The sequence below is a fragment of the Plutella xylostella genome, chromosome 31 (assembly GCF_932276165.1).
Source record: "Plutella xylostella chromosome 31, ilPluXylo3.1, whole genome shotgun sequence".
In the NCBI taxonomy this organism is placed as follows: Eukaryota; Metazoa; Arthropoda; class Insecta; order Lepidoptera; family Plutellidae; genus Plutella; species Plutella xylostella.
Genome location: NC_064011.1, coordinates 4,369,727 through 4,397,651, shown reverse-complemented (window position 1 = coordinate 4,397,651; position 27,925 = coordinate 4,369,727). Strand labels below are relative to the sequence as shown.

The following is a 27,925-nucleotide window of genomic DNA, read 5'->3' as shown; positions in this document are numbered from 1 at the left end:
GGGTAAGCAAAAATGGGGGGGCTCAAAGGCAAAAATTACTCAACTCCCTATTTGCGAGTTTCTTAAACTCGTAAAACAAAAGTAAGTCTAGATGACTTCCTGAGACACCATCGGCATTCGGCTTACTGTTCCGTTTTTGCAACACTCTTTATATGGCTGAGCTGAAAACTGGGTTCTATAACTAGTAATATATGTTATTTATATTATAGATTGGGTATATGCACAAAAAAACCCGTCTTTTAGCCCCGTACATAAAATAATACAGATGCTAAGCGGATAAGCTAGCCTAACCATATCCCTGTATTCATATTAGCACATTTCACAATCTTGACGCTTTTATTATACGGACAAAGATTCCATACAAATAAGCCACAAATATTCACAATAACATTGTAAAGACGTAAGTTACAAATAAGCCACAAAGATTCACAATAACATTGTAAAGACGTAAGTTTGTGAGTGTGTATATCACCCACAAATAACTGAAATTTTCATAAAATCTACCACATAAGACTTAACATTATGCAAACATTACTCCGCTCTCTTCAGCATAAGTATAGACACATACCGTGCTTAAAATAGTCAAGTTCCTCGGTCATCTTGGTGGCCAGAGCCTACAGGTAGCCACGATTGATTATACATTTTACCCCGGAATCTCCACGGGATACATTCCTCGGCTCTTTTCACCATAAGTATATACACATACCGTACTTCAAATAGTCCAGTTCCTCAGTCATCTATCAGCTATATTATCACCGTAATATTTTTAAGGTAAGTGTGTATATCACGACAAAACAGCTTAACCAATTTTGATCCTATCTGGCAAATAACACTAACATATTATACTTTCTACCCCGGAATTCCGGACTTTTTAAGAATATTATTATAATCATACCGTGCTTCAAATAGTCCAGCTCCTCGGTCATCTTGGTGGCCAGCGCCTGCAGTATAACCTTATTATAGGCTTACTTTCTACCCCGGAACACCCACGGAAAAAACTTTTTAAGAATACAAACATCATGATCATCAAGACCCATCACGTCCCCACTGCTAGAACACCGGTCTCCTTCCAATGAAGGAAGGATTTCAGGCCTAGTCCACCACGCTGGCCCAGAGCGGGTTGGTGGACCCCAACACAAGCTAGCTTGTGCTGAGAGAGTTGTCGGGTAAGTGGGCAACCCGACTGTCCAGATGTTTTTAAGCTACCCGAAGGCCTCTGACTAGGCTTAACGACAGCTGAAATACAAACATACCGTGCTTCAAATAGTCCAGCTCCTCGGTCATCTTGGTGGCCAGCGCCTGCAGGTAGCCGCGAGCTTCTTTCTCATCGGCCACCCAGCGGATTATGTCTGCTATCTGTGCGACAGACAATTACAACACATATTAATTATACAATACGATGACGAGGCATATTGCTGATAACATTTGTTATATAGGTTAATGACGAAGCTTTTTGTGGATCGTAGATTTTGAATTGATTTTGATTGTAGAATTTAAATGAATCAAATATGTATTTTTAATGTGTTAATTTATGTAAATAAAATTATCTATAATTATACAATTCATCCTGGAAGTTCTACGATTAAACATTCTCAACAGCTTTATTAGCATTGACACGCCGGCCTTATCGCAAATGTATTATGTATAAGTGGTGTGTATAAGATGTAAATGGGGTTTCAGTTAGTTTGCTTCTACATATTCAAGCCCATTTCATTACATGGTCAAGAGCGATTGTAAACTGTCAGAGGATCACACAGACAAAGTAATAGTCTTTCTTTACTCTGAAATTTTACATCATAAAACAAAAGATGTTCAGCACCTAATATAAATATCATCGCCTTGCTAGTTGTAAGAAAGATATGATACTATCACGTTTTGCTCCCAAATTATAAGACTAAACTTGAACTTCAATGCCTCCTCAACCTTCCCCATTCGTTCTCTATCTAGTGCATACCTGTGCCTCCCAGTGCGTGGTGGTGTCTCGCTTGGCTCTCAGCTCCTCCAGTCTTGTGTCTAACTGACGACGCTCGGCTTGCCAGCGACGACCGTTTTCTGCCATCTGTTTAGTGACAACAAACAGACACATTGTATAAGAGTCATACATTTGTAAATGTCTGCTAACTAACTGTGAGCTGCACGAAAAAACTATAAACTGAAGCGATTTACAGAAGGCCTAGCACGGAGCGCAAGAGAAAAGTTATCCGCCGCACTCGCTTACGACGCCACGGGATGTGAGTGAGCGCGACGCAAATAATTGGCGTGCGTGTTCTGCGCCCCGTGCAGTATAGTAAATTTTAAACTTAAATATCAGTATAGTAGCGAGTTTAGTAGTTTGGCAGATAAGTGACAACTTTACTGTTTAGCGCTGTCAAATCCCTTATAAATCTGTCAAACACCAGTCTGAACACCCGTTAAACGTTGTTTAAATCTACTGACCGCTTCCAGATCCTTGGCTAACTTCCTGTTTTCGTTGATCAGCATCTGTTTATCATCACTGTCGTTCATTTGTTCCATGCGACGGCTTTCCAGCTTCTCTTTAGTTGTTTGGAGCTGTTGGGAAAAATATTGGCATTAGTAAGATAGAATTAAATTATTATTGGTATGAAATATTCCGAGACCCATTTCGGGCCGATCTGTAAAACTATTGTTTTGCGACAGGTCATAATTCTCATAAACTCGAATGTATGTGACTATGGATGTTTGTTACTCTTTCTATGTAGAAGGAATAATAAGTAGCCTATAGGTTAGGACCCTGAATCCCCACAGGAACTTTTTAAGGCAAAGCGGAGCTGATTATTAAATATCTAGGAGTATATATAGGTATATCGCTGCAACTCAAACGGCATATCTTGCGACTGCCCCTTAAATTCAGTTTACATGACCATAAAGTATTATTATTACCTCTCTATTAAGCTGCGTCCTCATGGCATCTGCCTCTTGCAGTTGGTCCCTCAATGACGCCATCTCGGCGTTGTAGCGCGACTGTTGTTGAGACAGAGACTCCTTGTATTGGTGCTGTGGACAAATGTTGGTGGGTTAGTTTATGTTATGACATACATGGCGTATATTTATGGACACATGGTCAGTTAGCTTGCAAAGATGTGAAAGAAAGAGCTAATGTCTAATAGGTTTGGGAATTATTTGAAGGATTCGATGTAGGTTCTTACCGCAATAGACCAATAGCGGCTGATCTAATGAATATAAATACAACTGACAATAATTTCTCATAATTATCATCATCGACTGACAACCGTCAAACGTTAATCCTAGCTTCATTCATACCTCTACGACGTTTTTCTACCCTAGTACCTCGTCTCTACATTTCTATGGCTTACATTCAACTACCGTTACCATGTCATGTATCAGACATAACTCTTTCATAATACCTCTACGGAGTATGCGATCCTGGTACCTTGCTCTAATAATTGCTATACTCTACTGCCTTTCAACAAATTTTCTACTAGAATCTAAGGAGAGATCCCCTCCTCTCTATTTTCACATGCATCGTAGCGTTTCGCTGTCAGCATCTATAGCAGAAGACACTTAAGGATCTATTGGAGGCCATTGGATGATCCTGCGTCGCTATTCGTCTATTAAAGTAAGGAAGCCCTCCGAATCCTCCCTTATCATAGTAAAATAGTCCCTATTCTTACCTCCAGAGCGTCCACCTCGGCCTGCAGGCGCGCCACGTCGGCGGCGCCGGCCGGAGCGCCGCTCTCGCGCGCCGAGCGCAGCGCCTCCTCGCGTAGTTTGCGCTCCTGGTACATTGGAAACAGAATTAGATTGTTAGAAAGCCGCTTAAACCATGTTAAACGGGGGTTTGGTAAAAAAGATGTTTAGTGCCAATTTCGCCATAGTGGGTTAGAGCATAACCGGGGATTATTGCTTGACTTTTGACACATCTGTCAAGAATTTAATATGGAGATGACGTATACATAATTGATCAACCTTTCCCTGGTTACGATCTAACCGATTATGGAGAAATTGGAGCTTAAGGTAGCGCTTTCTTGCGTAGTTTGTGCTGCTAGTAAAACGTTTAAACCAGGTTTAAAGGTATAAGGCAGCGCAGTGCTAAACATCCTGTTTCATGCGTGTGTGACAATCTCAAGCCTCGCTTCCATCTCACGCCGTCCCTTATCAGACTTCCTTATATCGGTCCGAGGAGCGTCTATATTGTCCAAGTGAAAGTCAAAGTCAAAGTTAAAGTAAAAGTGACTCACCATAGTGGCCTCATGAGTGACAGTCTCAAGCCTCGCTTCCATCTCACGCCGTCCCTTGTCAGACTTCCTTATGTCGGCGCGGAGAGCGTCAATCTTCTGCATCGCCACTTCTAGTTCCTCCTCTTTGTCTCGCACCTGTAATGGGGTAAGGAGATACGTTAGTGATGTGTATGTGTGGTACAGTCAGTCAAAAAAATAACTGACGTTTCAAAAGTATTTCGATTGATTGATTCTAAACCGTAAATCCTTGAGGTTATTATAGTGTGCTAAAAAGGGGTGATTTCTGGGAGGCCAGTAGAAGAAAAATAGTTGTTCAGAGTCACCCCCTTTCGGCTTACTATAAGAAAAAAAACAACAGCCTGTATATCAGCGACAAGACTCCAAATACATGATATTATGTCAAAACAATAGGTATTCCTACTCCCCATTGAATTTTATAATCAACAAAATAGATAAGTATACCAACCCCATTGCACATATTGTGATCTAAGTAGATACTGGCGATGACTATTGACAGAAAACACGAATAATACTTAGTTATAGTAATAATCGTTATAGTTAATCAATATAGCTTGTATATATCGATAAAAAGTTCTTCAACTCGTCTATCTTTCCTCTGACACTTTTATGCTGAAACTGTTAGCCCTGGGCGGGTATACTTATCTCATTGGTAGACTATACCTGTCTCGACAGCTTCTGCTTCTGTTGCCTCAGCTCGCACAGCCGCTCCGTCACCTCGTTGTACTCCGTCATGGCCAGCTTGCGTTGCGTTAGCGCGTCGCGTAGCTCTTTGTCCTGGAAAATTATTGTAAAGGTATTTTTTAAAAAACGTTTCATTGATCATTTCTATGAGAAAATATTTTTTTTCCCGAACTAATCCGTCAACGGCGACTAACCGTCATGAAACAGTGCTTTCAGATAGAGCCTTTCCGAAATTGAGTTTGGCGATCAACAAATAATTATTGTAAAACTTTACACATATTGTAAACATATTATTTCATTCCAAGAACTTAGTGCTGTGGCGCTTGATATGAAAGGCTTATGTCCAGCAGTGAACGATGAGGGTTTCATGATGATAAACCCGGTAGTAGCTTGATAAGAAATACCGAGGACACAGTCTTATAATCTACCTTCTTACGAGAGACCTATCTCCAGAGCACTACTATCTAATAAAGGAAGTCTTCTCACCTGAAGTTTCAGTTTCTCCAACGCGTCGCACTTGTCCTTAGCCAGTTCTTCTTTCTCGGCTCTAAGCGCCGTGAGGGCTATCTCCAGTTCACGCACACGAGACACCATCTCTTGTGGGGCTGCCGAATCCTGAAGGCAGAAATATAGATGGTAAATTAACCAATTTGCTTGTGAAATTTTAAATTGCGTGACAATTCTTGTTCGTTCGTCCGTCGATTTAGAGAGTGACTCCGATGTACCGCTTCTATTGTGTCGCCATTTTTATTAATCTCTAGTCAATCTCAATATTTCTACATAAGTACTACTATACAGGGTATCCGGAATGGAAACCTTATTTTCTAAGAGTTTTGGAAATTCCTCCAGAATGACCCTCAAAGTGACCCCATTTCGGCTTAGGATACCGTTTATGCAACACCACAGGGTGTTGCATAAACGGTATCCTTATTATTAAGAACTAAACACACATACCGGCACGGTGGTCCCGCTGTTTAGCTGTTCGTAGCACCTCAACTGAGCTTCCAGATCTGCGTTGCGTTGTGACAGGATTGTCAGCTCCTCCTTTAGCTGGATCAGCTCTTCTGTGAAGGATATAAATAAGACATATTTTTGAAGATATGAAAGATTATGTTACATATCTAATTTATGGAAAAGACTGCAACATTAACGGCATATTTATTTATAATATTTATTTTATTTAATATAAGTAGGCATAGGTACTAACATGAGGTAGACACTTATCTCTTTTGCATACTGTACATATACATAACATCGGCAAATAGACATGAATATGTCATAGATAAAAAAACAATGTCACTTAAAGAATTACAAAATAAAATTAATTAACAAATAAACATGCAAAATAACAAAATACTTCACCTAATCAAAAAGACCTCCTCTTATCGTACCTGGCTCAAAGGTTCCCATAATGCTGGCTGCATTGCCTCGCTGTATGGCTAGGGAGATTCTTTGAGCCAGATACGATCCCGAGCGTCGGTCTTGGCCTCGCTCCCTGAGGCGTCGGCTGAGGCTCGACAAAAACTGTTTTGCCTCAAAGCCCCACACTCCCGTTGTTTCGACGGCAAAAGGCACAAATATATAGGTTTTTGATAGCATGCTATATTTGGCATGCTTAGCGGTCGCAGCACTTTCAGCAGCAGACCCAGCGATGCGTTTTGTGCTACCGACATGAGATGCGGCAAAAGTGCTGACGCAAGTCGCATCCCACAGAAGACTTTTACCACGCTCCCAGGGCACCAACGTTAAGCCGTCTGGGCGCTTGCCGTCTGTGCGGCTCAGACCCGGCGGCTCCAGCACGCACGGGATGTTTGCTGAAATCAGAGCCCTTCTGATCAGGTCGTTGAGAGCGTGGTGTCGGGGGAATCTGCCGGCGCATCTGCCGCAACTCAGGCCGTGGTGGCCATTAGCCTCCACTCCCACACCGCAAATGCATCTGTGCGGCTCGCAAACGTCACATCCTAGTCATAGATTCATACAAAAAAACTCTGTTACATTCTTTATTCCCTAGGGGTGGTAACTTATCTCTCTAGCTGACTGTACATAATTGCAATAGTATTGGGTAAATGGGTAATGGGTACATACCACAAGGATCTCGGCTATGGTCTGGGCTAGCAGCGCGTTCTCGCGTTCTAGTGACTAGACTTTTTCTATTGCATTTGACTTCAGATATCTATATGTATTTATGTCTATTTCACTATACGTATATGTACCGTCAGAGTAACACAGCGAATCCAAAGCGATAGTGTTACAGTTAAAAAAAACAGATAATTATTCAGACCCATCTAACAGACATATGACTGTTAGCTGGGTCTTCATTGAACTTCATGACTTTATATATATATATATATACACACAAGAGCTATACACACAAGCTCTATAAGCCATTATTCATGATTTTGACCGTTTTTTGCGCTGAGGACGCTTGGACTCTTATCTCTATTGATAACTATACACAATATAATTACTAATACATAGTAATACATACCACAAGGATCATCCAACACGGCCCCGCCAGCCCGCAGCTCGGCTATGGTCTGGGCTAGGAGCGCGTTCTCGCGTTCTAGTGCTTTTAGCGCCGCGCGGTCCACTGCATTCGATGGCGCTTGCTGTGGATTGAAAAGTTTAGTGGTTAATTTGGTTGTTTTTGGGTTATATTTTTTATCATAATATTTATGTAGAGTGCTGCTAATGTCCCACAGTTATTTGAAGTAACGGATTCAAGAAATTACTTGGGCTATTAGGAATCTTGAGGTTGACCTCACTTTAATCATAGATTGCTGGATTATCAACTGGAAAGTTTGTGAGTGTTTGTTACAGTTTTACGGGAAAACTACCGGACCGATTTGGATGCAATTTGTTATTCAAGAAGCTTACACCCTGGATTATTACAAAGACTACCAACATATAAACCCAGAATTCTCACGGGAAAACTTCTAAAGGTGTAGCAAAAATCGGGGGTTTTAAAAAAAGTATAATATTGGCCCTTTGCGTGTTATATTTCCCACTTTAACTTTCACTTTACCTGACTAGTAGCGTTCTTAGCCGGAGATAACGGTGCATGCTCAGCCCCTAAGTCGGACAGCCGGCTGCCACCCGTGTACGTGAAGCCTACGAATGGTAGCTGGATACCGGAGAAGGCTGATGAGGCGACGGCGGGGGCTACTGCTTCTGATAGTCTGTTGGAGAATGTATGTGTTAATTAGATGTCATAGTTTAAGGACATGAGGGCCTATTGCGGGCTAACGTGGCAATACGCTAGCGTTGTACGATACTACACTAACATATGGAAAAAGTACAGCGCCAACGTAGTAACTTTTGGAACTAACAAATTTGCCTTTGACAGTGACAGTTGACGATACGCCACGTTAACCGAGGTTCAAAAATCATGTAATCGCTGCTCTGTTTCACAATATATGGTTAGTGGCCACCTGTGGGATAAAAGACATGCTGTCACTGTCACTGTCTAAAACATAATTAAAGAGACTGACAGCATGTCTTTTATCCCATGGGTAGCTACTATATTTTAAAACAGGTACTAAACATAGTACGCCTTTCAGCCAAGTAGATCGATTCGGGACCGGATAACGATTAACGCGGATGATAAAATGGAGATTTGAAGCTGATATTTTAGGCACATCATTCTGTCGTTGGCCTTCCTCATTCCATCATTGCAAGTCAACAATCAAGGCATATGGTCTATGTCGACAATGCAGGCTTTTTGTCCACTATCAAAGCCTATATCCGCAGGCCCTATCTCCTTACCTAATATCAGTATCATCCACATCGAAGTTAGAAGTGTCGGTAGGACTGGACACATCGGGGACGTAGGGAGCCGCCATTTCGCGTATCTTGTCCCAGTCGAGGCCCGCGAACCAAGGGTGGTTCTGGAAAATAGGATAAAAATGAATAATGTATATCATAAAGACAAGAACGGAGTTGGTCAGAAGGCTTATTCTTACGCCACCTCATCTCTGTCGACAGTTTATGTATGTATGTGAATAATATGTTTAACAAATGTTTAAACAGTTCATTTTTTTATTGAAAAGGTGATTTCTCAATAGTTGAATGTCTTAAAACAGAATTTTTGAATGTACCTTAAAATCAGATAGTCCATTTCTACCCAATCGCGTGTCGGCGCTGCAAATCAGGCCGCGGATCAGATCCTTCGCCTCTTCTGACACCTGAAATATACATAAAGCTTGATGAATATTATTAATACACCTACCTAACAAACTGTAATTTATGATTTAAAAATGTTAGTGATCTCCACTTGAATACTCGTTATCATTCGGTAGTGGTGCTATGGTGAATAGTTCTATCTCCCTGTCTGGCTGTCTACTTGTCTATTACTCACCGGAGGCTTGTTATCGTTGACAGGTGGACAGTGGATGCAACTCGCGTTAGTCATTATCTTGTCATGCATCTGTATATCTACTTGTCTGTCTGTCTACTTGTCTGTCTGTCTATTTGTCGGTAATTCTACATGTCTGCCTGTCTCTACTTGTCTACATGTCTACTACTCACCGGAGGCGCGTTATCGTCCACAGGAGGACAGTGGAAGCACCGGGCGTGGTTCATTATCTTGCCATAAGTCTCGACCAGTGACTCCGCGTAGAATGGCGTCTCGCCGAATAGCATTTCGTACATGCATACACCTGGGAAGAGAAATAAATGTTGTATGTTAATGGCACTAGATGTTAGAGGCTCCTTAGGGAGTGTCTAATAGGGTGATTTAGTATTAATTTCGCCCCAGACCAAATCAAATTGGAACGATTTTTTGTTCTAACACAACACTAGCGCTACAACAGACGATGGAACTCACTGAATCAAATAAATATAACTTTCACTTTCATTTACAGCGGTTTTTTTGTGAATAGCTGCAGTGGAATATGGCTGGGGATAAAAACGATAATGAAAAAGGTTTATACAAATTTTATATGAAATAGGCCGCTCTATTTCATATAAAATTTGTATCTCTATCTCTATAAAATTTGTATCTCTATCTCTATCTATCTAGCTCAGATAATCCAATAACGCAGTTATTTAAACTCTGGTAACTCACCAAGCGACCACCAGTCACACTCAGGTCCATATCTCCCCTGACCGTCCTCCATTGCCCTCAAGATCTCCGGAGATATGTAGTCTGGAGTGCCCACTGCCACGTTGCTTTGTACCTGGTAAGTAAGAGTCGTGTTACAAATAACTAGTATTAAAAAGTTTTCCCGTGGGAAATCCGGGATTAAAAGGAGCCAGCCAGCTAACTGTATGACTACATACCTAATATAATAAAAAAATTACCGATTTTCAGTGAAAGAAATACAAATATCCAGTCATCCATATACTTATAAACTTAAAAATTTTAAGGAAGAAGTGGCTTAATACTATTGCATAACAAAAAGGGAGCAAGTCAGGAGGTTATTCGAAGAAACTTTTGTTTTACAGCTATTAGAAATTCCTGTATCATACTTTCAGTTGATACCACTTTTGCAACACCCTGTATATTTAATTAACATACCTTCCCATCATCCCCCAGACGCAGACAAGAGCCGAAGTCAGCCAGTCGGATGTGCCCGCTGGCGTCCAACAGAACGTTGTCTGGTTTTATGTCACTGCGAATAGAAATGACATAGGTAATTACATAAGTACATTAGTCCGACAAGGCTAACTTTTTAACTAATTCAGATGCCAACGCCAAAAATCAGAACAAGCCCAGCCTTTTTGGCGTTCTGGACAGCAACCTTTTATGTTATTTTTGTTTGTTATTACATTGTTTTCTGTATGTTTAATACATTAAGGACCATAACGTACCTATCACAAAATGCGCCGTGCACCAAAAATTGTGCTACAGTTGCATCTGGCGCTTCTAAGCTACATAACCCAATTTTGAATTACGTGAGGTGGTCAGATATATCTATAGTAGGCTATACAGTGGACACAATTTACAGTCACCATAAACTGTGCTTAAAGTTGCATGTGGCGCTTTGAAGCTACATAAACCTGCCCCCGTATTTTGTAACTTTTTGAGAGTTAGCAACCGGTGATAATTGGTATCAACTTAGAGACTTATTAACCGAAAATACCAAAAATCTTAGTGAAAGAAATATGCAAGAAGCCTACCAATATATCCTTACATTCAACATAAACGTTTGTGAAATCAGATAAGTCAGTAAAAAGTTATTAATTAATAATGCTCTAAGTTGTCAGCCATTTTATACCAACCAACCCCACTCGGAGTTACATAATACGGGGGCTGGTGATCAGATATCTCTACAGCACACTATACAGTGGAGATAGCGCTCACCGGTGCACATAGCCCCGCTCGTGCACGCTGTGCGTCGCCAGTATCATCTCCGCTATGTAGAACCGCGCCATGTCCTCGGGCAGACGCTCCTCGAACTGGGAGAGGAGCAAGGCAGACCCAGCGCACATTCATTCACTCTGCGCACCATTCATTCATTCATTCGTTCTTTCAATCTATTAGCGGAGATTTTTCTCTATGGTTGGTGTCTAAATATGACAGAAGGTCCGGATAACGAGGACATAAGCCTAACCGATGGATATAGCGTTTCTTAAACAACCGATGGATATAGCGTTTCTAAAACAACCAATGGATATAGCGTTTCTAAAACAACCGATGGATAAAGCGTTTCTAAAACAACCGATAGATATAGCGTTTCTAAAACAACCGATGGATATAGCGTTTCTAAAACAACCGATGGACATAACGTTTCTTAAAAAAACGATGGATATAGCGTTTCTAAAACAACCGATGGATTAGCGTTTCTAAAACAACCGATAGATATAGCGTTACTAAAACAACCGATGGATATAGCGTTTCTTAAACAACCGATGGATATAGCGTTTTTAAAACAACCGATTGATATAGCGTTTCTAAAACAACCGATGGATATAGCGTTTTTAAAACAACCGATGGATATAGCGTTTCTAAAACACTATATTTGAGGAATCTATAGCGCTTCTCGAACATTCTACGTAAGAAACATCGTTATTGTCACCAATATTACCTCCATCTGAACAAAATCATGGATATTAGCCTCACCGGTGGAAATAGCCTCTGTCAAATAGTTAGAATCTCCGCTATAACCTACATACTATCTAATCTAGCACTACAGTTAGTGACACAACACGGAGATGGCGCTCACCGGTGCACATAGCCCCGCTCGTGCACGCTGTGCGTCGCCAGTATCATCTCCGCTATGTAGAACCGCGCCATGTCCTCGGGCAGACGGTCCTCGAACTGGGAGAGGAGCAAGGCAGAAACAGCGCACATTCATTCACTCTGCGCACCGTTCATTCATTCGTTCGTTCTTTCATTCTATTTAGACACCAACTATAGGGTTTAGCGGAGATTTTTCTCTATGGTTGGTGTCTAAATATGACGTAGGACTCGGATAACGTGGATATAGCGTTTCTAAAAAAACCGATGGATATAGCGTTTCTAAAACAACCAATGGATATAGCGTTTCTAATACAACCGATGGATATAGCGTTTCTAAAACAAACGATGGATATAGCGTTTCTAAAACACTATATTTGAGGAATCTATAGCGCTTCTCAAACAATCTAGGAACTATCGGTATTGTCACCAATTCTGAACAAAATCATGGATATTAGCCTCACCGGTGGAAATAGCCTCTGTCAAATAGCTAGAATCTCCGCTATAACCTACACACTATCTAATCTAGCACTACAGTTAGTGACACAACACGGAGATGGCGCTCACCGGTGCACATAGCCCCGCTCGTGCACGCTGTGCGTCGCCAGTATCATCTCCGCTATGTAGAACCGCGCCATGTCCTCGGGCAGACGGTCCTCGAACTTGGAGAGGAGGGTCAGCAGGTCGCCGCCGCAGTAGTAGTCCATTACTAGGTACTGGGGACAAAAAAACGTGATAAGTTAAATGTAATAATAATAAAGCAAGGTCGCTAAGCAAAGCTAAAAACGGGCATTTATATTTGTCTCTGTCGCACGCCCACAGTAAGAGTGCCCTCACGCTCGCACTTTGATGAGCGGCGGCAGAGATTGTGATTGGTTGTACTTATTACTTACTTACTTATTTATTTAGATGTAGATCAAAGGTTAAGGTTCGATTTTCTCTGTGTTTGCCGACCGGCCTTTATAGGAGATATAGAGTATATAGAGGGTAGCATTTTTGAGATTAATTAGGATTCTCGAAATCAGAAATATGTTCGATATACTTATATCATAATTTGGAAGATCAGCGCATGGTCTATATACATACATCCTAACCCAGGGTCAGTCTTATTGACTGCTCATCCTTTGAATAAAGGTCACATAACGTGAATCATAACGTGGTCGTGGCCTGGTGTACGTTACGTTTATGTGTGATGAGACCTTATAAAGCAGTATATTTACCAAGTTATTATCATCCTGGAAAGCGTAGTGCAGGTTGGTGATCCAGCGCCGGTCGCCGAACACCAGCACGTCTCGCTCTTCTTGGAAACAAGCCGTTTCCGCGCGCTGGAAACAAAACATAACATTAGTTTACACACTTTTATGATTTTTTAGGTCTTGGTACTTATACAAATACATATACATACTGTAAATGACAGATATTTGTTTAAAGACTGATATCTCGGGTCTTGGGTGTTAAATGTTCATGTTGTGTGCTTGTGTGACATCTTCCAACCCGCCTGCCAAGCGGGTGCCTGCCAGTTCATCCAAATGAAGCTAATGTCCTGCAGTGGATTATTACAATCTGTGCGTTTGCATTTTATTTCCTTTCTTTGTATGTCTTTCTATTCTTCATTCATTTACCTAGGGCTAGCAGAAACGAGAACCATAATTTCACATATTTTACTCATTGCAATTAACGTTTTGAATTATGAAGTTAACATTCTCGTACTATTGCTTTTTTTACAGAAAGGGACTTTAAGCTAATGTGTGTGTGTGTGTAATGACAGTATACGGACAGAACATAGGTTTATTCCGACATTAAAGTTCCTTTCTGCTACTCAGCGCCATGTATTAATTAGTACTGCTTTACCTTGAGCATCTCCCACTTGTTGAGTATCTTCATCGCGTAGACGCGGTCGCTGCTCGCGCCGTTGCCGCCCTCCGTGCCCTGTAATATAACAAAAATACAATAAATTATAATTATAATATCTAACAGAAGAAGGTATTTACTAAGAAGCTATCGATAGACAGCAACCTATTCCAATAAGCATCTCTAAAAAGATTATTTTGTTCCCAACGTATGTATATGTCCACTAAAACGGTAAAGTTGGCGCATTGCGGGCATTTTAGTGCGTATTTGCGCTGTATCCGTAGTGTACAATATTCTAGAACGCATTAATTTTCTTCCGTTTACATCCACCAATGGCGTCGAAGCTTATAGAATCACGGGTATTTTAGTATGTAGTTTCATTTGTCTTTGCGTACTATAACTCTTTTTCGATTTCGCTATATCTGCCCCTTTAGCCTTTTCATGCATAATGACGCAACCTAAAACGTAAAATTTCGGGCATTGCGGACATTTTAGTGGGTAGTAAGTCACGCTATATCTGTTAAGCTTCTAAAGCTTCTAGAACGCATAAATTTTCTTCGTTTCTATCCACAAACGGCGTCCCATTGGCTATGCCGCTAGGATTAGCAGCGCGTATTTACCGCAGTAGACCAATAGCATTCTAGAAGCATAGAGCACACCAATGGCGTCGAAGCTTCTAGAATGTAACTCTCTCTCTCTCTCGCGCGCTCACCTGCGCGTCGCTCTGTCGCACCACGCACACCTCCCCGAAGGCGCCTCGCCCGATCACCTTCACCAGCTCGAAGTCTTCGCGGGACAGGCGGAGGCGCTTGAGACGGGTCGCTACCGGTTTCACTGGAATGAGAAATGAGGTTTAGTTAAAATGGATAAATGTTGGTATCATTTCTGGAATTGCTGACACTGTGTGCTTGTTAAAGTATTAGTGTAAGTAAAGGTTTGTCTGGAAAAAAAAATTACCACGTTTAACGGGTCTTAATCTTGTCAACGAATACCATTCCATAATTTAAAAACTTCTACTAAGGGAGGGCGGTTCAATATGCATGAACCTATATAAAATACAAAAGGCACACATATTGGTACACGAGGTAAAGTGTTAGCCTGTCTTAACGACCATGGGCATGTATTTAGACCCATAAGGGTTTATGGTCGGCATAATAATATTATGAATTTATGAAGAAAACTACCCACGTTACCATATTGTTTGAAGTGCATTCCGTTTTCTGCAATTTGCTTAGATAATCCAAAAAAACGACCTAAACACTATTTAGGAAAGAACAAAACCCTCATATTTCTCCAGAAAACAAAAGACACTCGCCATTTTCCATTATTTCAGTCAAAATCGCTTTAAAATTGCACCATAACAGTATCTATCAATGAAAAATGCGACGTATCCCACTCACCATACTGTATAAAGTTGGCCACAGCCTCCTCCCTCCTCAGACTGCTGCAGCAGCACTCGTCGTACAGCAGCAGCCAGCAGCGTCTCCACGCCGAGCGACGAGCGTGGGACGCCCCCGTGTATGAATGGACTCTAGATAGATACTAATGGATGCTAGATAGATACTAGTGGATTCATAGATAGATACTAATCGATTCATACTAATGGATGCTAGATAGATGAATGCTGAATGTAAGCGTTCATTACAGAGAAACTTATCACAGATAGATACTAGTGAATTCATATATTTAATGGATGATAGATAGATACAAAATGGATTCGAAATCCTATTTTAGAGTGTTTCGTTACAACGATAGCTTTTAAAACATTTACCTACTGTATAAAGTGCGCTCCGTTTTCTACCTTTATTACACATTGCTAAAATCGAGCCAAAACACTATTTAGGAAAGAACGAAACCCTCATATTTCTCCAGAAAACAAGACACTAGCCATCTTCTATTATTTTGGTCACAGCGCTTTAAAAAACAAAAGACACTCGCCGTCTCCCATTATTTTAGTCACAGAAGACTATCCGTCAAAGCAAATTGCACCCTATCCCACTCACCATACTGTATAAAGTCGGCCACAGCCTCCTCCCTCCTCAGACTGCTGCAGCAGCACTCGTCGTACAGCAGCAGCCAGCAGCGTCTCCACGCCGAGCCACGAGCGTGGGACGCCCCCGAGATAGATACTAGTGGACTCATAGATACTAGTGGATTCTTAGATACCTACATAGTAAATACTAGTGGACTCAGATAGATACTAATGGATGCTAGATAGATACGAAACCGAATTGGAATGCTACAATTACTAGAGTGGATACTAGTGGACTCATAGATAGTTACTAATAATGGATTCTAGCTAGATACAGAATGGATATGGAATCCTATTTTACAGTGTTTCGTTACAACGATAGCTTTTAAAACACTTACCTACTGTATAAAGTGCGCTCCGTTTTCTACCTTTATTACACAATGCTAAAATCGTGCCAAAACACTATTTAGGAAAGAACGAAACCCTCATATTTCTCCAGAAAACAAAAGACACTCGCCATTTTCCATTATTTCAGTCAACATCGCTTTAAAAATGCACCATAACAGTATCTATCAATGCACATTGCACCGTATCCCACTCACCATACTATAAAATCTAGAAAACAAAAGACACTATCTTCCACTAGATAGAGTAGCTTTAAAAGCAAAATCCTCCCTATTCCATAACATTGAACAGCATAGCAATGCAATATCCACCCTATCCCACTCACCATACTGTATAAAGTCCGCCACAGCCTCCTCCCTCCTCAGACTGCTGCAGCAGCACTCGTCGTACAGCAGCAGCCAGCAGCGTCTCCACGCCGAGCCACGAGCGTGGGACGCCCCCGGGTATGAATGGACTCTAGATAGATACTAAACGGAATTGGAATGCTATTTCAAAGCGCTCTTAACAAAGACACTCACCATAGTGTTTATATACACAATTTTAAAATGATTCGAAATACCATTTTAAAAGAAAGAAATCATACCATCTCCATATTTCTCCAGAAAACAAAAGGCACTCGCCATTTTCCATTGGATACCAGTGATACGAATGGACTCTAGATAGATACTAATAATGGATTCTACCTAGATACAGAATCCTATTTTAGAGTGTTTCGTTACAACGATAGCTTTTAAATCACCTACTGTATAAAGTGCGCTCCGTTTTCTACCTTTATTACACAATGCTAAAATCGACCCAAAATACTATCTAGAAATGAAACAAACCATACCATCTCCATATTTCTCCAGAAAACAAAAGACACTAGCCATCTTCCTTTATTTCGGTTACAGCGCTTTAAAAACGCACCAAAACACTACCTAGCGAAGCAAAATCCACCTTATGCCACTCAACAACTGTATAAAATTCTCCAGAAAACATAAGACACTCGCGATCTACCCTTAGGCACAGTAGCGTAGCGTTGCAAACTGCCCCTTATCCCACTCACCATACTGTATAAAGATCACCAGAAAACAAAAGACACTATTCTAAAATTCCATCTAACAATGCAAATTGCACCGTATCCCACTCACCATACTGTATAAAGTCCGCCACAGCCTTCTCCCTCCTCAGACTGCTGCAGCAGCACTCGTCGTACAGCAGCAACAGCAGGTCCAGCAGGGTCTCCACGCTGAGCGACGAGCGTGGGACGCCCCCGGCCCCGCCGCGCTCCAGGAACATCGCGTCCATCTGCTTCAGGCGTTTCGTGCCGATCACTGGGGAAGGGAGGAAATATATTGTCAATACAGATACTTGGAGAAACAATTATAATATGAATGATTGGAATTTGTAGAAAGCTTTTGGTAAAAGGTGCCATACTCAGCATGTGCTGCCGTAAACAGAAGTGAGACTGTGGAAGAGGAAACAAATATCATATAGAGTCAAAAGTCGCGTTACAAATGTGGCGACAAATTTATCGAGATACATGAGTGTATGTCGCCTGCTTTAAGAGTCCTAGGTGGTAATCCTATCTTAGCTCAGTCAAAAGGGCTAGCACGGGGCACAAGACGCGCGTGGTCAAGACCTGACAAAAGTTCTCTGTCGTGGTCGCTTTCGTGACCATGTGATCTGAATTAGTGCAATGCAAAACTTTTGTAACATCTTGACATGTCTTGCGCCCCATTCTAGGCTAGCAGGAATCCTCCCCAGTTACTACATCCATCGGTGAATCACCTTATTATAATAATGTCACCAAAATCCAACATTTCATTTTCATGATAGCCATCACAGCACCAAACAGGATATCCCATGGCCATAAAGGAATAATAAAAACATAAAAATTATAAATTCAGAGTGTAACATTGTTTAGTCTGTATGATTCATTTGGGTATGGATGGAGGTAGTTAATTAATGAGTTACATTACATGCTATTATTGTGTAGAAACCTACTGGGATTGATGGATTGAACCCTAGTCCACACTTTATATTATTTATTCCCATGGGAAAACTATTTTAGGGAGTAGCAAAGCTAGTTTATATAAATAAACTGCTGCTACTGTGGTAAGATAAGTGTATAGTATTCATGTACTAATTTTAGTGGTGACAAACACAAAGCTAGTAAAACAAAGTGGTGAACAGATTGGTCAGTCTGATCAGAATCAGTCACTGACTCCTTTTGTGACATGGGTTTCTCTCTTTCATAGGTTAGACCCTTTTCTTGCACTCCATTGAATTGTAGTAATTATTTATATCTTGGTCCAACATAAATAGTCCAATGAGTCTAGCACCATACACTATTGTTTGAGGCCTTGATAATAATAATGTGTGAAATAGCAATTAAACAACTATACAGTTATTTCATATGAACATTAATTTACTATAATCCAAAAGCATATTAGGTGGAAACTAACAGGTTCATCCTTTATATTCTTCATTAAAAAGAACTGTTTGATTTTGATATCACATCCCCAAAAGTCTGTCTGTGCCCTAACAATCTTCTTTGTTTTAGGGGTAACTTCATGACAAGTATATTATTAGTCATTTTGATCCAAATCAATAGTATTTTTTGTCACTATTGAATTATTAATGGCTTTAGTCTATAATGCTAATTTTATATCAATTAGAAAGTTATTTAAAACAGAGAAGACAGTTTCATATTCAAGCTATCTAACTTAGTCAAAGAGATGTCTTGTCTTTAGTGTATTGATGACAAAATATGGGCTGCACTAGGATTTGTCACCAAAAAGATTACCCACTACCCAGTCAGATTAGTATCAATTTCTGACTGCCTATTTGATGAAGCTTCTTTTGGGCACCCTACATAATGAGCTACCTCAAGAGACATAAAATTATATTGTAATAGCAAAACTGTTATTTACTTCTTTCGGAAGTAAACTGCTAGACCAAAAATTTTCTTTAAGATTGGTCCCTGAAGAATGGAATAGTATAAAATACCTACTTCTTGTCCTAGGATTCTCAGGGAAGCTTGGAAAGACAAAGTGGGGTAAAGCTAGTGCTTACAATAGAACCTCAGTAACTCAAACCTCAAGGGAGACACTGAACTAGTATTAAAATGAAAAGTGTTTGAAGTAAGTGAATTGATTCATAGGATAGGTGTAGTATTGTTTATATTTTTATAATAATTCATTGAGATCTTCAACATATTGAGTTTTCACTTATGGAGGTTTCCAGCTTATTGAGGTTCTACTGTATGTATAAAAATACAGTAAGCCACTCACCAGGCACACTATTAATAGGCGCTAACGCCTTCTCAGGCGAAGAGTCCTCATCATCCGACATCGTGATGGCAACTTGTTTCACCGCAGCCACTAATCACTCACTTTACAAAAACATCAGTTCACACATTTTCACTACACTTAGACCCTATGAGATTCCAAAAGTATAAAATCTACCGTTAAATGGTAAAAAAGACTTTTTAAGGCATGCAAATGTTTTTGCAGGTGGACTGTGCTTGGCCCATCATATATTGGTCATCTGAAATAGGAAGGAAATTGGTTAGCTTTATTATTGGTATTTTTAGAGGATAACTATTATGTTTGTACTAGTTGGTATCATAAATAGTAGGCACTTATGGCTCCTATGATTAGAACTGTGTAGTGAGATTCTGAATTAAATAAAGAAGTGTATCATAAATATAGTTATGGATTAAAATGTATGTAATTTAAGCCGTTATAGTTTTAAAGTGAAAAAAGAACAATTGCCCATTTGGGATTGGGAGGCAGTGAACTCCGAATTTCACCATTGTCTTTCATTTCCAACCGCGAAAATAGCTTTCTATCCGCTATTTACAAGGTTGCAAGCGACATTTGATAGTAGAGCGGTGTCGCAAGATCCAGCGTCTGAACTTTATCTAAATAAGCAGTTCATTTTAAAACACAAAATAAAAAACTACAGTCCCGATGACATATCGATACAGTTTCCGCATTGACCTATAAATAAACAATAACACGTACTTGCGTGCGACCGAAATATCTTCGCGATGAAATTGTATATTTCCAGTTAATTTGTGTGTATTGTGCGGATGCGAAACGAAAATTCAAAGATCTTAACCTAAATTTATTTTATCGATTGTTATGCAAAAGCACCAAGATGAGTCATCGTTCACTATTAAATTGTACACTTCCCACTTTGAATTGTTATAATTACCTGTCGATTATCGTAACATAACATCAATTCTAGCTTATTTTCTAGTCTTCAAAGCAGACATTTTATTTGAGGGAGCAAGAGGGCTCGGTCGAATCCATTTTGGACGACGTTTCTAACTACGCTAGGGAAAATAGGCGATCGTTTGACTAGATTAGATTTCCTCACTTTAGTTTGACAGTGACGATTACATTTTGCTTGGAAAGAAACGTTTGAAAATCATAGTGATGTTTTTGATCAAACCGGAACTAATCGATACATCAAATAAATACGATAGTTCACAAAAAAAAATGTTTGTACCTAAAAATCATTCGAAATGTACCTTTTTTTTAAATCACAATATGTTCCAGAAAGGCCTTTAGGTATTATTTGACAGTGCATGTATGGCAACCAAATCGATGACGTAAAAAGGAAAAGAAGCCATATTCGAAGAACCTTTTAAGGGAGTTTGTACTTATGAAAATGCATTATAGATTTTCGTAAAAAAAATATTCTCCAGTTGTTTATTTAAAGCTGCGTCCACACCGGGCCAACGAACGCCCAACGAACGCCAACGGTTATCCCAACGATGGATATTTATCATACATAATACAGGGCAGATTGCAGCAGTGAAGGCCAACGAAACCCGTTCGTTGGCCTTCGTTGGGCCGGTGTGTACGCAGCTTAAGACTATCTTAGTTATAGACTGTCTTGTAATTTTTTTTAATTTTAAGGTGTCGATAACTTTTATGAATCACATCCCTAACTAGAAAAGTTTTTTAAAATATATTTTTTTACGTTTCATTTAAAGCAAAATAAATGGCGTGTGATTGCGTTTTTCAGCAAAAGTGTAAATCATAAATGATTATTAATTTATGCTGTACATTCTGTCAGGTCTTGTAGAATTTTAAAAAAGGGCATCTCAGATAGCCTCAGTCATTGATATCCAGAGCAATGAATGTGCGCTTGCCCTTGCTTGTACTTTGCTGAAAACTTGGTGAGAGCATAATATAAAAGGAATCATCCCCATTGGAATAACGGCCTCTCTTTGGCCTCATTGCATTCACTGAGAACAATACAAGGTACAGGCTTTTGTACAAAAGTTTTGTAGAGGCTTCGCACAAAAAGAGCGATGGTTATTATTCTGAGATAATAGGGTGGGTGCAAGGAGTAGTTGTAGTTGCAGCCACTTGCATCCTTGAAGCTATGGTGCGCAAAACACAAACAGCGAACCTTTTGCGCTTAAATTCATTGTCATTTTATTTTTACATACATTTTTGTCCAAACTCTGTCGCAATGCAACCCATAACAAAATAAAACAAAAGTGCGCGGGCGTTTTATATTTTGCTAAATTCAGGAAGTCGTCAAACTGGCAACTACGTCACCGGAAAAGCATTACCCTAGTGAAGAAATATTTATAGCACTTTTTAAATTAATATTATAAATAAAACATATGACTTAATTTTCAATATGATAATAAATATTTTTTTATATTTTAGTGATGATTTAAGATACAAATCATGCATTTATTTATTTCTTGGTAGTAAATTCCTAAGTAATTGGGAGCTCAACTGATCGAGCGTCATTCGTACGTAATGGAGTCGAAATGGTGCGACGTTTTAGTAAATTGAAATAAAATCGTAATAATTCTGAAATTATCACATAAAAGTGCCACTATTTGTGATTTAATGGAATGCTGTGAATATTCTTATTCATAATTGGGTGTGAAGTTATTTTGTTAATTGAAGAAACAACCTCGATCGGATGCCAATGGTATGTATGCCATCAAAATATTTTGGAAAGTTGCTTCAAATTTGCTTTTAAATCACATATTTCTATCGAAACATGCATTAGTACCCAAGATTAAGTCATTATTTACGTTACCACACAGGTTTAGTAACATTTAAAATGCAAAATACGTGGAATTTCAATGGCTTTGTATTTCGCGTAACTGAGTAGCTGTTTTCGGAAAGGTCACGCATTCATGTTCAATTTTGGTTTTCAGACTGTTATACGAAGTAAAACTACATCTGTGCCGCTACGACGAGTGGCCAATGTTTGAGAAGTAGCCGATCGCAGTCGAGTTTCATGGTTTTGAGGGGGAATTTACATGTTGAGAGTCCAACCAATGAAGGTATGGCATCTGATCAGCCCGTGAAGAAGAAACAGCGGATAGACGCGCCCGACATCGACGAGGGCAGTGACAAGTCCGCCGAGGATGCTATCGGAGACATTTTTGACTCGGAGACACCTCCTGCTGAACCAGCTGATGAGTTCCCATCGAGGAATGGGGAGTCCCCTGACAGTGGCACCGTCAGTGAAGATGCAGTGGACTGCTCTGCTATATTGAGGCTCCCAAACAACTCTGATGTGACCATAACCCCAACCTGCTCCTCTACCAACACTCTAAATTGGAACTCCGAAGACGATAAACTGCTATCGGAGCTGAGAATACTCCAGGATGGCCTTGTCGGGCAGTGCTTGTGCCAGTACAATGAGAATGTTGTTACACAGCTGTTTGATAGAAGACTAAACATCGCATCATGGCCGATACCATGTTCACTGACCTACCTCTCTACAATGCAACTCATGTTCGATGTTTACTTGAAACAAAACCATTCTGGCACAATATGCTCAAGACTAATGCAGGCCTGTGACATGTTTGTCAGAAACAGACATGACTGGATCACAGAAGTAATAGAGCTTTCAGATCATAAGAGCAAATTCATCACTTTTGTTGCAAGCCGAGTCTTGGCTACTTTCCTAATAGTGGCCAAGGATACAGTGGATGAAAACTGGCTACATCAGATAGTTGAGAACATCTACATGTTTGATCGGATAAACAGGATCACAGTGCAGAAGATAAACTTCAGTCTCGACATTATAAAGAGGATTGTTGAGTGGAAAGATGTGGAACAGCATCCATTAGAAGACAGTGCATACATAAACTCAGCCGCAAGTGTGCCCGTCCAAGAAGACAATCCATTCAGAAGTAACATTGGCTATGGCAGCAATCGCAACGCACAAACTCCGTCCAGCTCTCACGCAGAGAACTTAGATAGTGCCTTCTCAAATTTACAAACTCACAGTACACCATCAACATCATCGGCTGAAAACTTGAGTACAGAACAGACGTTTAAGCTTCACGATCCAGTACTGAAGTTCCCTATGGAGCAACAGATCAGTGGCTCCGAGCAGCAGGAGCCCCCGGACCCTCCGCCACCGCCCCGTGTGGAAAGAGTGAATGAAAACGGATGCAGTACAGTCATATTGACAGACTCGGAATCATTTGACACATCCCATATAAAGTGCATCACAATTAAGACGCTGGAAGGCCACTGGCCCGTTTTAGTCAAAAACATCAAACTGCTACTGCTGAGGTACCTGAACTTACCAAACTCGGAGAACTGTATACTCACATTCTTCACTCTGTGGGAGAATATCATCAGTGTAAAGGCGAACCTCTCAGTCATCGATACTAAACCGTTCTACGCTGATCTGCAAGGGTTTGTTGACTTACTGAGAAATACAACCTTCCCCAGTCTCATCTACACACATTTACTCAGTCTATTCAATGAGGTGCTCTGCTATGGATCGACCCTAGCATTGCAAGACATACTGCCGGAAGAAATCTGCTGTCTAGCTCACTCTATTGTCAGGTATGTCAAAGATTTCAGGCTTCTCAGCGATGTGCGCGTCAGAAATAGCAGAAGCGGCTTCAGCTTCATTGGCAGAGAATGTCCAGTCATCCAGAACTACTCGCTCGGTCCCAACGTGACGTCAACCATCCAGTTAGTGGACCAAAGCTATGGGGATGACGATCATGATGACTCGATACAAACGAGAAGCGAAGTCGACAAGACACTGCTTCAGAGGATGTCCCTGTTAGTCCTGAAATCTATAGCAGTTACAGTGAAAGAGATGCGGTGCGACTCCTCAGACAGTTCCATAGATTCGTCGGACTACAATGCTATACAGGACATGCAGATTGTTGAGCGATCTATAAGAGATGTCCTTAAAAAACTAGACAGTTTCATTCGCAACGCACTAGAGTTCCACCCCGAAACTCCATTCACGAAAATGCTGATACACTTATTCAGTGAACAGGACGATTACTTGATAGAGTCTATGGTTTGCACTCTAGATATAACCGTCGGGATTGTCTATAGAAACTCTGTCTACCCAGATTTGATCCCTATGTTGAACCCCATAGCTTCTTTCATTGAATTCCTAAAGATCGTCTCTCACGACAGCGATGTATTGCTAGACTATCTGGTCAGCAATGAGACGTGTTTCCTGCTATATTTGTTGAGGTTCTTGAAGTATGTGCGAAGAAATTGGCCTAAGTTCATTGAGACCTGCCAGTCCTTTGAGTCAGGTAGCACCAGAGGTCTGGATGACACTATGAGGGTGCTGATAAGGCTACGGCTTCAGATTAGCAGGCTGGTGTCTAAATCGTTGTTCCCATATAATATTAGTCCAGTCCTGAGGCTTCTAGAAGTGTGTGAGAGCTTGTATGAAGGAAATGAGCTAAGCTGAAATTTTAACAGGAGTTTTAAATCGTCCTGTAGAAGACAGTATATGTACAGTATATAGTACAGAGTATATCTGATGCAAAGACTGCCAGTTTTAAATACATTCCAAGCTAAACATTAGATCGCGTTTAAAATTATGAGAGTAAGGAATTTGTAATGTATGTAATTATAATAATTATGTTTGTATTTTGTATGTCTTCCTTGAATAGTGTTATTTAAAATGTGCCTTACCACTTAACTGATTAGGTGCTTTGTGTAGCAATAGTAATCGTAACTTTAGGTAAAAATAACTTTTAGTAACAATTGAATGATAGGCGTCATCGTCATAACAATTTTATTTAAAAATATGTAAATTCCATCAATTATAATTAGTTATTTTAGTTTAATTTACCTTACTTTAGCTATAATTTATTGTATTACTTTATAAATCAGGTTGTATAATAATTAATAATAACTAAGTACAGAAAAATGCGGGTGTATATACAATTTTATGATAATTTATATTATTTCATGCCATAAAAAATCATGTAAATATAACGCCATTAAATACCATGTTTATGTAAAACTGTTGATATCAGTATTAATGAATTCCTTATTTATATACTTCAAATGCAGTTTAATCTTGATATTATTATTTGGGCGCCCTGTTTAGTTTGACATGGTACAAAAGCATATGAAATGAAACGATGTGTTTACCCTGAATACTTCTCTGGCCTTTTTCTTAAGTAGCATCTGAAATAGGCAATTGACGAAGGTTCAGGTTTAATAAATAAAAGTCTAGCCCCCTTATTCATAGAAAAGTTCCCTCTCTGTCAACAAAACAGTTCAATAGATAAAACGTCCTGTAACTTGTCTATGAATAAGGGGGTAGGTTTCAGATGCTAATTTACCACCAACAGGCCATTAATTTAAATGCTCATTGGTTTTTCGCCCTTACTCAGTTTGGGTTCATGATTATAACCATGTTCCTAACATTTTGTCAAATACAGGATTTACCTGTATGCCTCTGGAGACAAAGTATGACCCGATCGGTCCTAAGTATATCCTAACAATTTTGTATTTTAAACTGCGGCGCCTAATGTCAGTCAAGTAAAGAAACAAATTCAAATATACGGGATTTAATTGTACTTATGTTAAGTTTATAATTTCATAAAACATTAATCTTAGCGTAGGATGTTATAAATTTATAATACTGACTGTTAATGCATTAAGTTCAAGCCATTCTAGATATTTCAAATTCTCCATTTTGTTTAAGTAGTTACTTACTATATAAAAAAACGCACACATCATAGGCAAAAAATACTGGAAATATTAAATACTTACCTATTTATTTTTTGTATCTGCTGAAATGAATTTAATAATATTGTTGTGAGAATATACTGTTTAGAATCTCTTCAAACTTTTCTTGCCAATATAAAAATATAGTCAGATTTTGCTTCTATAGTCTGGCTAAAGCAAAGTTCAAACACATTATAATATGCCTATGGTTCTAAAACAACTTCGATAGCTGTAAACTATTGTAGTTAGGTAACATTTACATTTATTTAATTATGACATTAAAACAAAATATTTTTGTAAACTTTTATTGTTGTTTCATGTTTTACTTACTTAAATATTCCCAATTTCCGCTGGGGAGCAAAGGGCCGAAGTGAAGCGCCGCCACTCTTTATGATCTTCAGCCACTTCAGTGACATCCCCACCTGGCCCATTTCTTCCTTGACTGAGCGCTGCCATGTCTAGCTATACTTACTACTCCATTCCATTTAGGTCGATCGATTTAATAATAATAAAATGTAAGGTCAACCGGGGCCAAGTCGCCTACGGGGCTAATGCCTCGAATCCATTTATCTTCCGAACCACATAATTTAGAACTGCTGGAGTCATCTGCTATCTATCTTTGTAACTGAAACTTTTACCTCTGACCAATAGATGTCGTATCCGGGTTAATTTGCTTAACAAATCTGCCATTTTAATTTTTTCACCTCTTTCGGCAACCTGAGGTTTTCTGACACGTTTTTTTTAATCGTTCCAAATGTGTGTTTGTTTAAAAGAATCTATGTTTCCTAACTGTTAATACTGTTATTGTTTTGTTGCTTTACATATTGTTTTGATTATTTTATTGAAATAACGTAAGATTCTGACACAATATGAAATTACAAAATTGTAGGTTTAGCTTTTATTTTGGGGTAAATGCCTCTGGGCTGATGGGGTTATTGCCTCTATTGCGGCGCAATAGCCCCATTTTCAGAGGTTCTAAACATTTTATGTTATGATAAATGTATTTAATACACTCACGAGCAATGAAAAAGTTCCAGTGACTTTAGCACCAAATTACTCCTAAACGAAAAATACTAGGTTAATTACGCCTTCTGCAATATTGAAGAACATTTAACGGCGTATCAGAATTAACATTCTTAGATTGGTAATCCAACTAAAACGTAAATAATTTTAATATATAATAAACTAAATATTTTAAAAAATTGGCGTCATTTGGTGTCGACATTATAATGTTGTTTACACGGTATATAGAAAATAATCATATAATAAATAAAAAATAGTCATATTAACAGAATGATCCCACTTGTTTTTAAAACTCTAAATAGTTTTGTAATTATTGAAATTCCGTCAGACTCAAAAAATGGTATACTTACTAATTTAAAGTTGTGGTTTGATTGCAAATTAAAAAAAATATGCCCTTGTATGCTTTTATACTGTATTTTAATTTGTCACGTAAGTATTTATACTTTTTTAAATCCAATAAAGTTTTTATAAATAAAATGTTGAGCACCCCTGGAATCTTGGATGGGGTAAATGCCACTACAAGAAATAAGGCTACGTAGGCGCCATAGCCCCAAAAATTTTTGATCAACTGATTCTCCTT

At 39.5% G+C, this 27,925-nt stretch overlaps 2 protein-coding genes across 2 annotated transcripts in view; one reads left to right on the top strand and one right to left on the bottom strand.

The window, feature by feature from the left end:
• Positions 1 to 20,686, bottom strand: part of LOC105385125 (serine/threonine-protein kinase Genghis Khan) — a 57,777-nt gene extending 37,091 nt beyond the window's left edge. Inside the window, exons 1-23 of the mRNA XM_048632328.1 lie at positions 20,534 to 20,686; positions 19,606 to 19,861; positions 17,461 to 17,643; positions 14,666 to 14,787; positions 13,954 to 14,031; positions 13,323 to 13,427; positions 12,670 to 12,818; positions 10,441 to 10,534; positions 9,988 to 10,099; positions 9,450 to 9,580; positions 9,020 to 9,106; positions 8,688 to 8,809; positions 7,948 to 8,101; positions 7,411 to 7,531; positions 5,877 to 5,986; positions 5,409 to 5,537; positions 4,902 to 5,015; positions 4,221 to 4,355; positions 3,654 to 3,758; positions 2,902 to 3,015; positions 2,437 to 2,550; positions 1,955 to 2,059; positions 1,254 to 1,356 (exon numbers count right to left, since the gene is read on the bottom strand). Coding sequence (XP_048488285.1) covers positions 1,254 to 1,356; positions 1,955 to 2,059; positions 2,437 to 2,550; positions 2,902 to 3,015; positions 3,654 to 3,758; positions 4,221 to 4,355; positions 4,902 to 5,015; positions 5,409 to 5,537; positions 5,877 to 5,986; positions 7,411 to 7,531; positions 7,948 to 8,101; positions 8,688 to 8,809; positions 9,020 to 9,106; positions 9,450 to 9,580; positions 9,988 to 10,099; positions 10,441 to 10,534; positions 12,670 to 12,818; positions 13,323 to 13,427; positions 13,954 to 14,031; positions 14,666 to 14,787; positions 17,461 to 17,643; positions 19,606 to 19,666 — 2,548 coding nt within the window. The 5' untranslated portion in view covers positions 19,667 to 19,861; positions 20,534 to 20,686. The remainder of the gene's footprint in view (positions 1 to 1,253; positions 1,357 to 1,954; positions 2,060 to 2,436; positions 2,551 to 2,901; positions 3,016 to 3,653; positions 3,759 to 4,220; positions 4,356 to 4,901; positions 5,016 to 5,408; positions 5,538 to 5,876; positions 5,987 to 7,410; positions 7,532 to 7,947; positions 8,102 to 8,687; positions 8,810 to 9,019; positions 9,107 to 9,449; positions 9,581 to 9,987; positions 10,100 to 10,440; positions 10,535 to 12,669; positions 12,819 to 13,322; positions 13,428 to 13,953; positions 14,032 to 14,665; positions 14,788 to 17,460; positions 17,644 to 19,605; positions 19,862 to 20,533) is intronic.
• A 1,395-nt stretch (positions 20,687 to 22,081) lies between these two features.
• On the top strand, positions 22,082 to 26,627 carry LOC105385100 (protein lines). The gene is made up of 2 exons (XM_011555422.3): positions 22,082 to 22,282; positions 22,515 to 26,627. The coding sequence occupies exon 2, from the start codon at positions 22,598 to 22,600 to the stop codon at positions 25,046 to 25,048; it is 2,451 nt and encodes an 816-aa protein (XP_011553724.3). The 5' UTR covers positions 22,082 to 22,282; positions 22,515 to 22,597; the 3' UTR covers positions 25,049 to 26,627.
• The last annotated feature ends 1,298 nt before the right edge of the window (positions 26,628 to 27,925 follow it).

Bases quoted from the DNA above. Each gene is read 5' to 3' on its own strand.
- LOC105385100 (XM_011555422.3), top strand. From the start codon at position 22,598: ATGGTTTTGAGGGGGAATTTACATGTTGAGAGTCCAACCAATGAAGGT.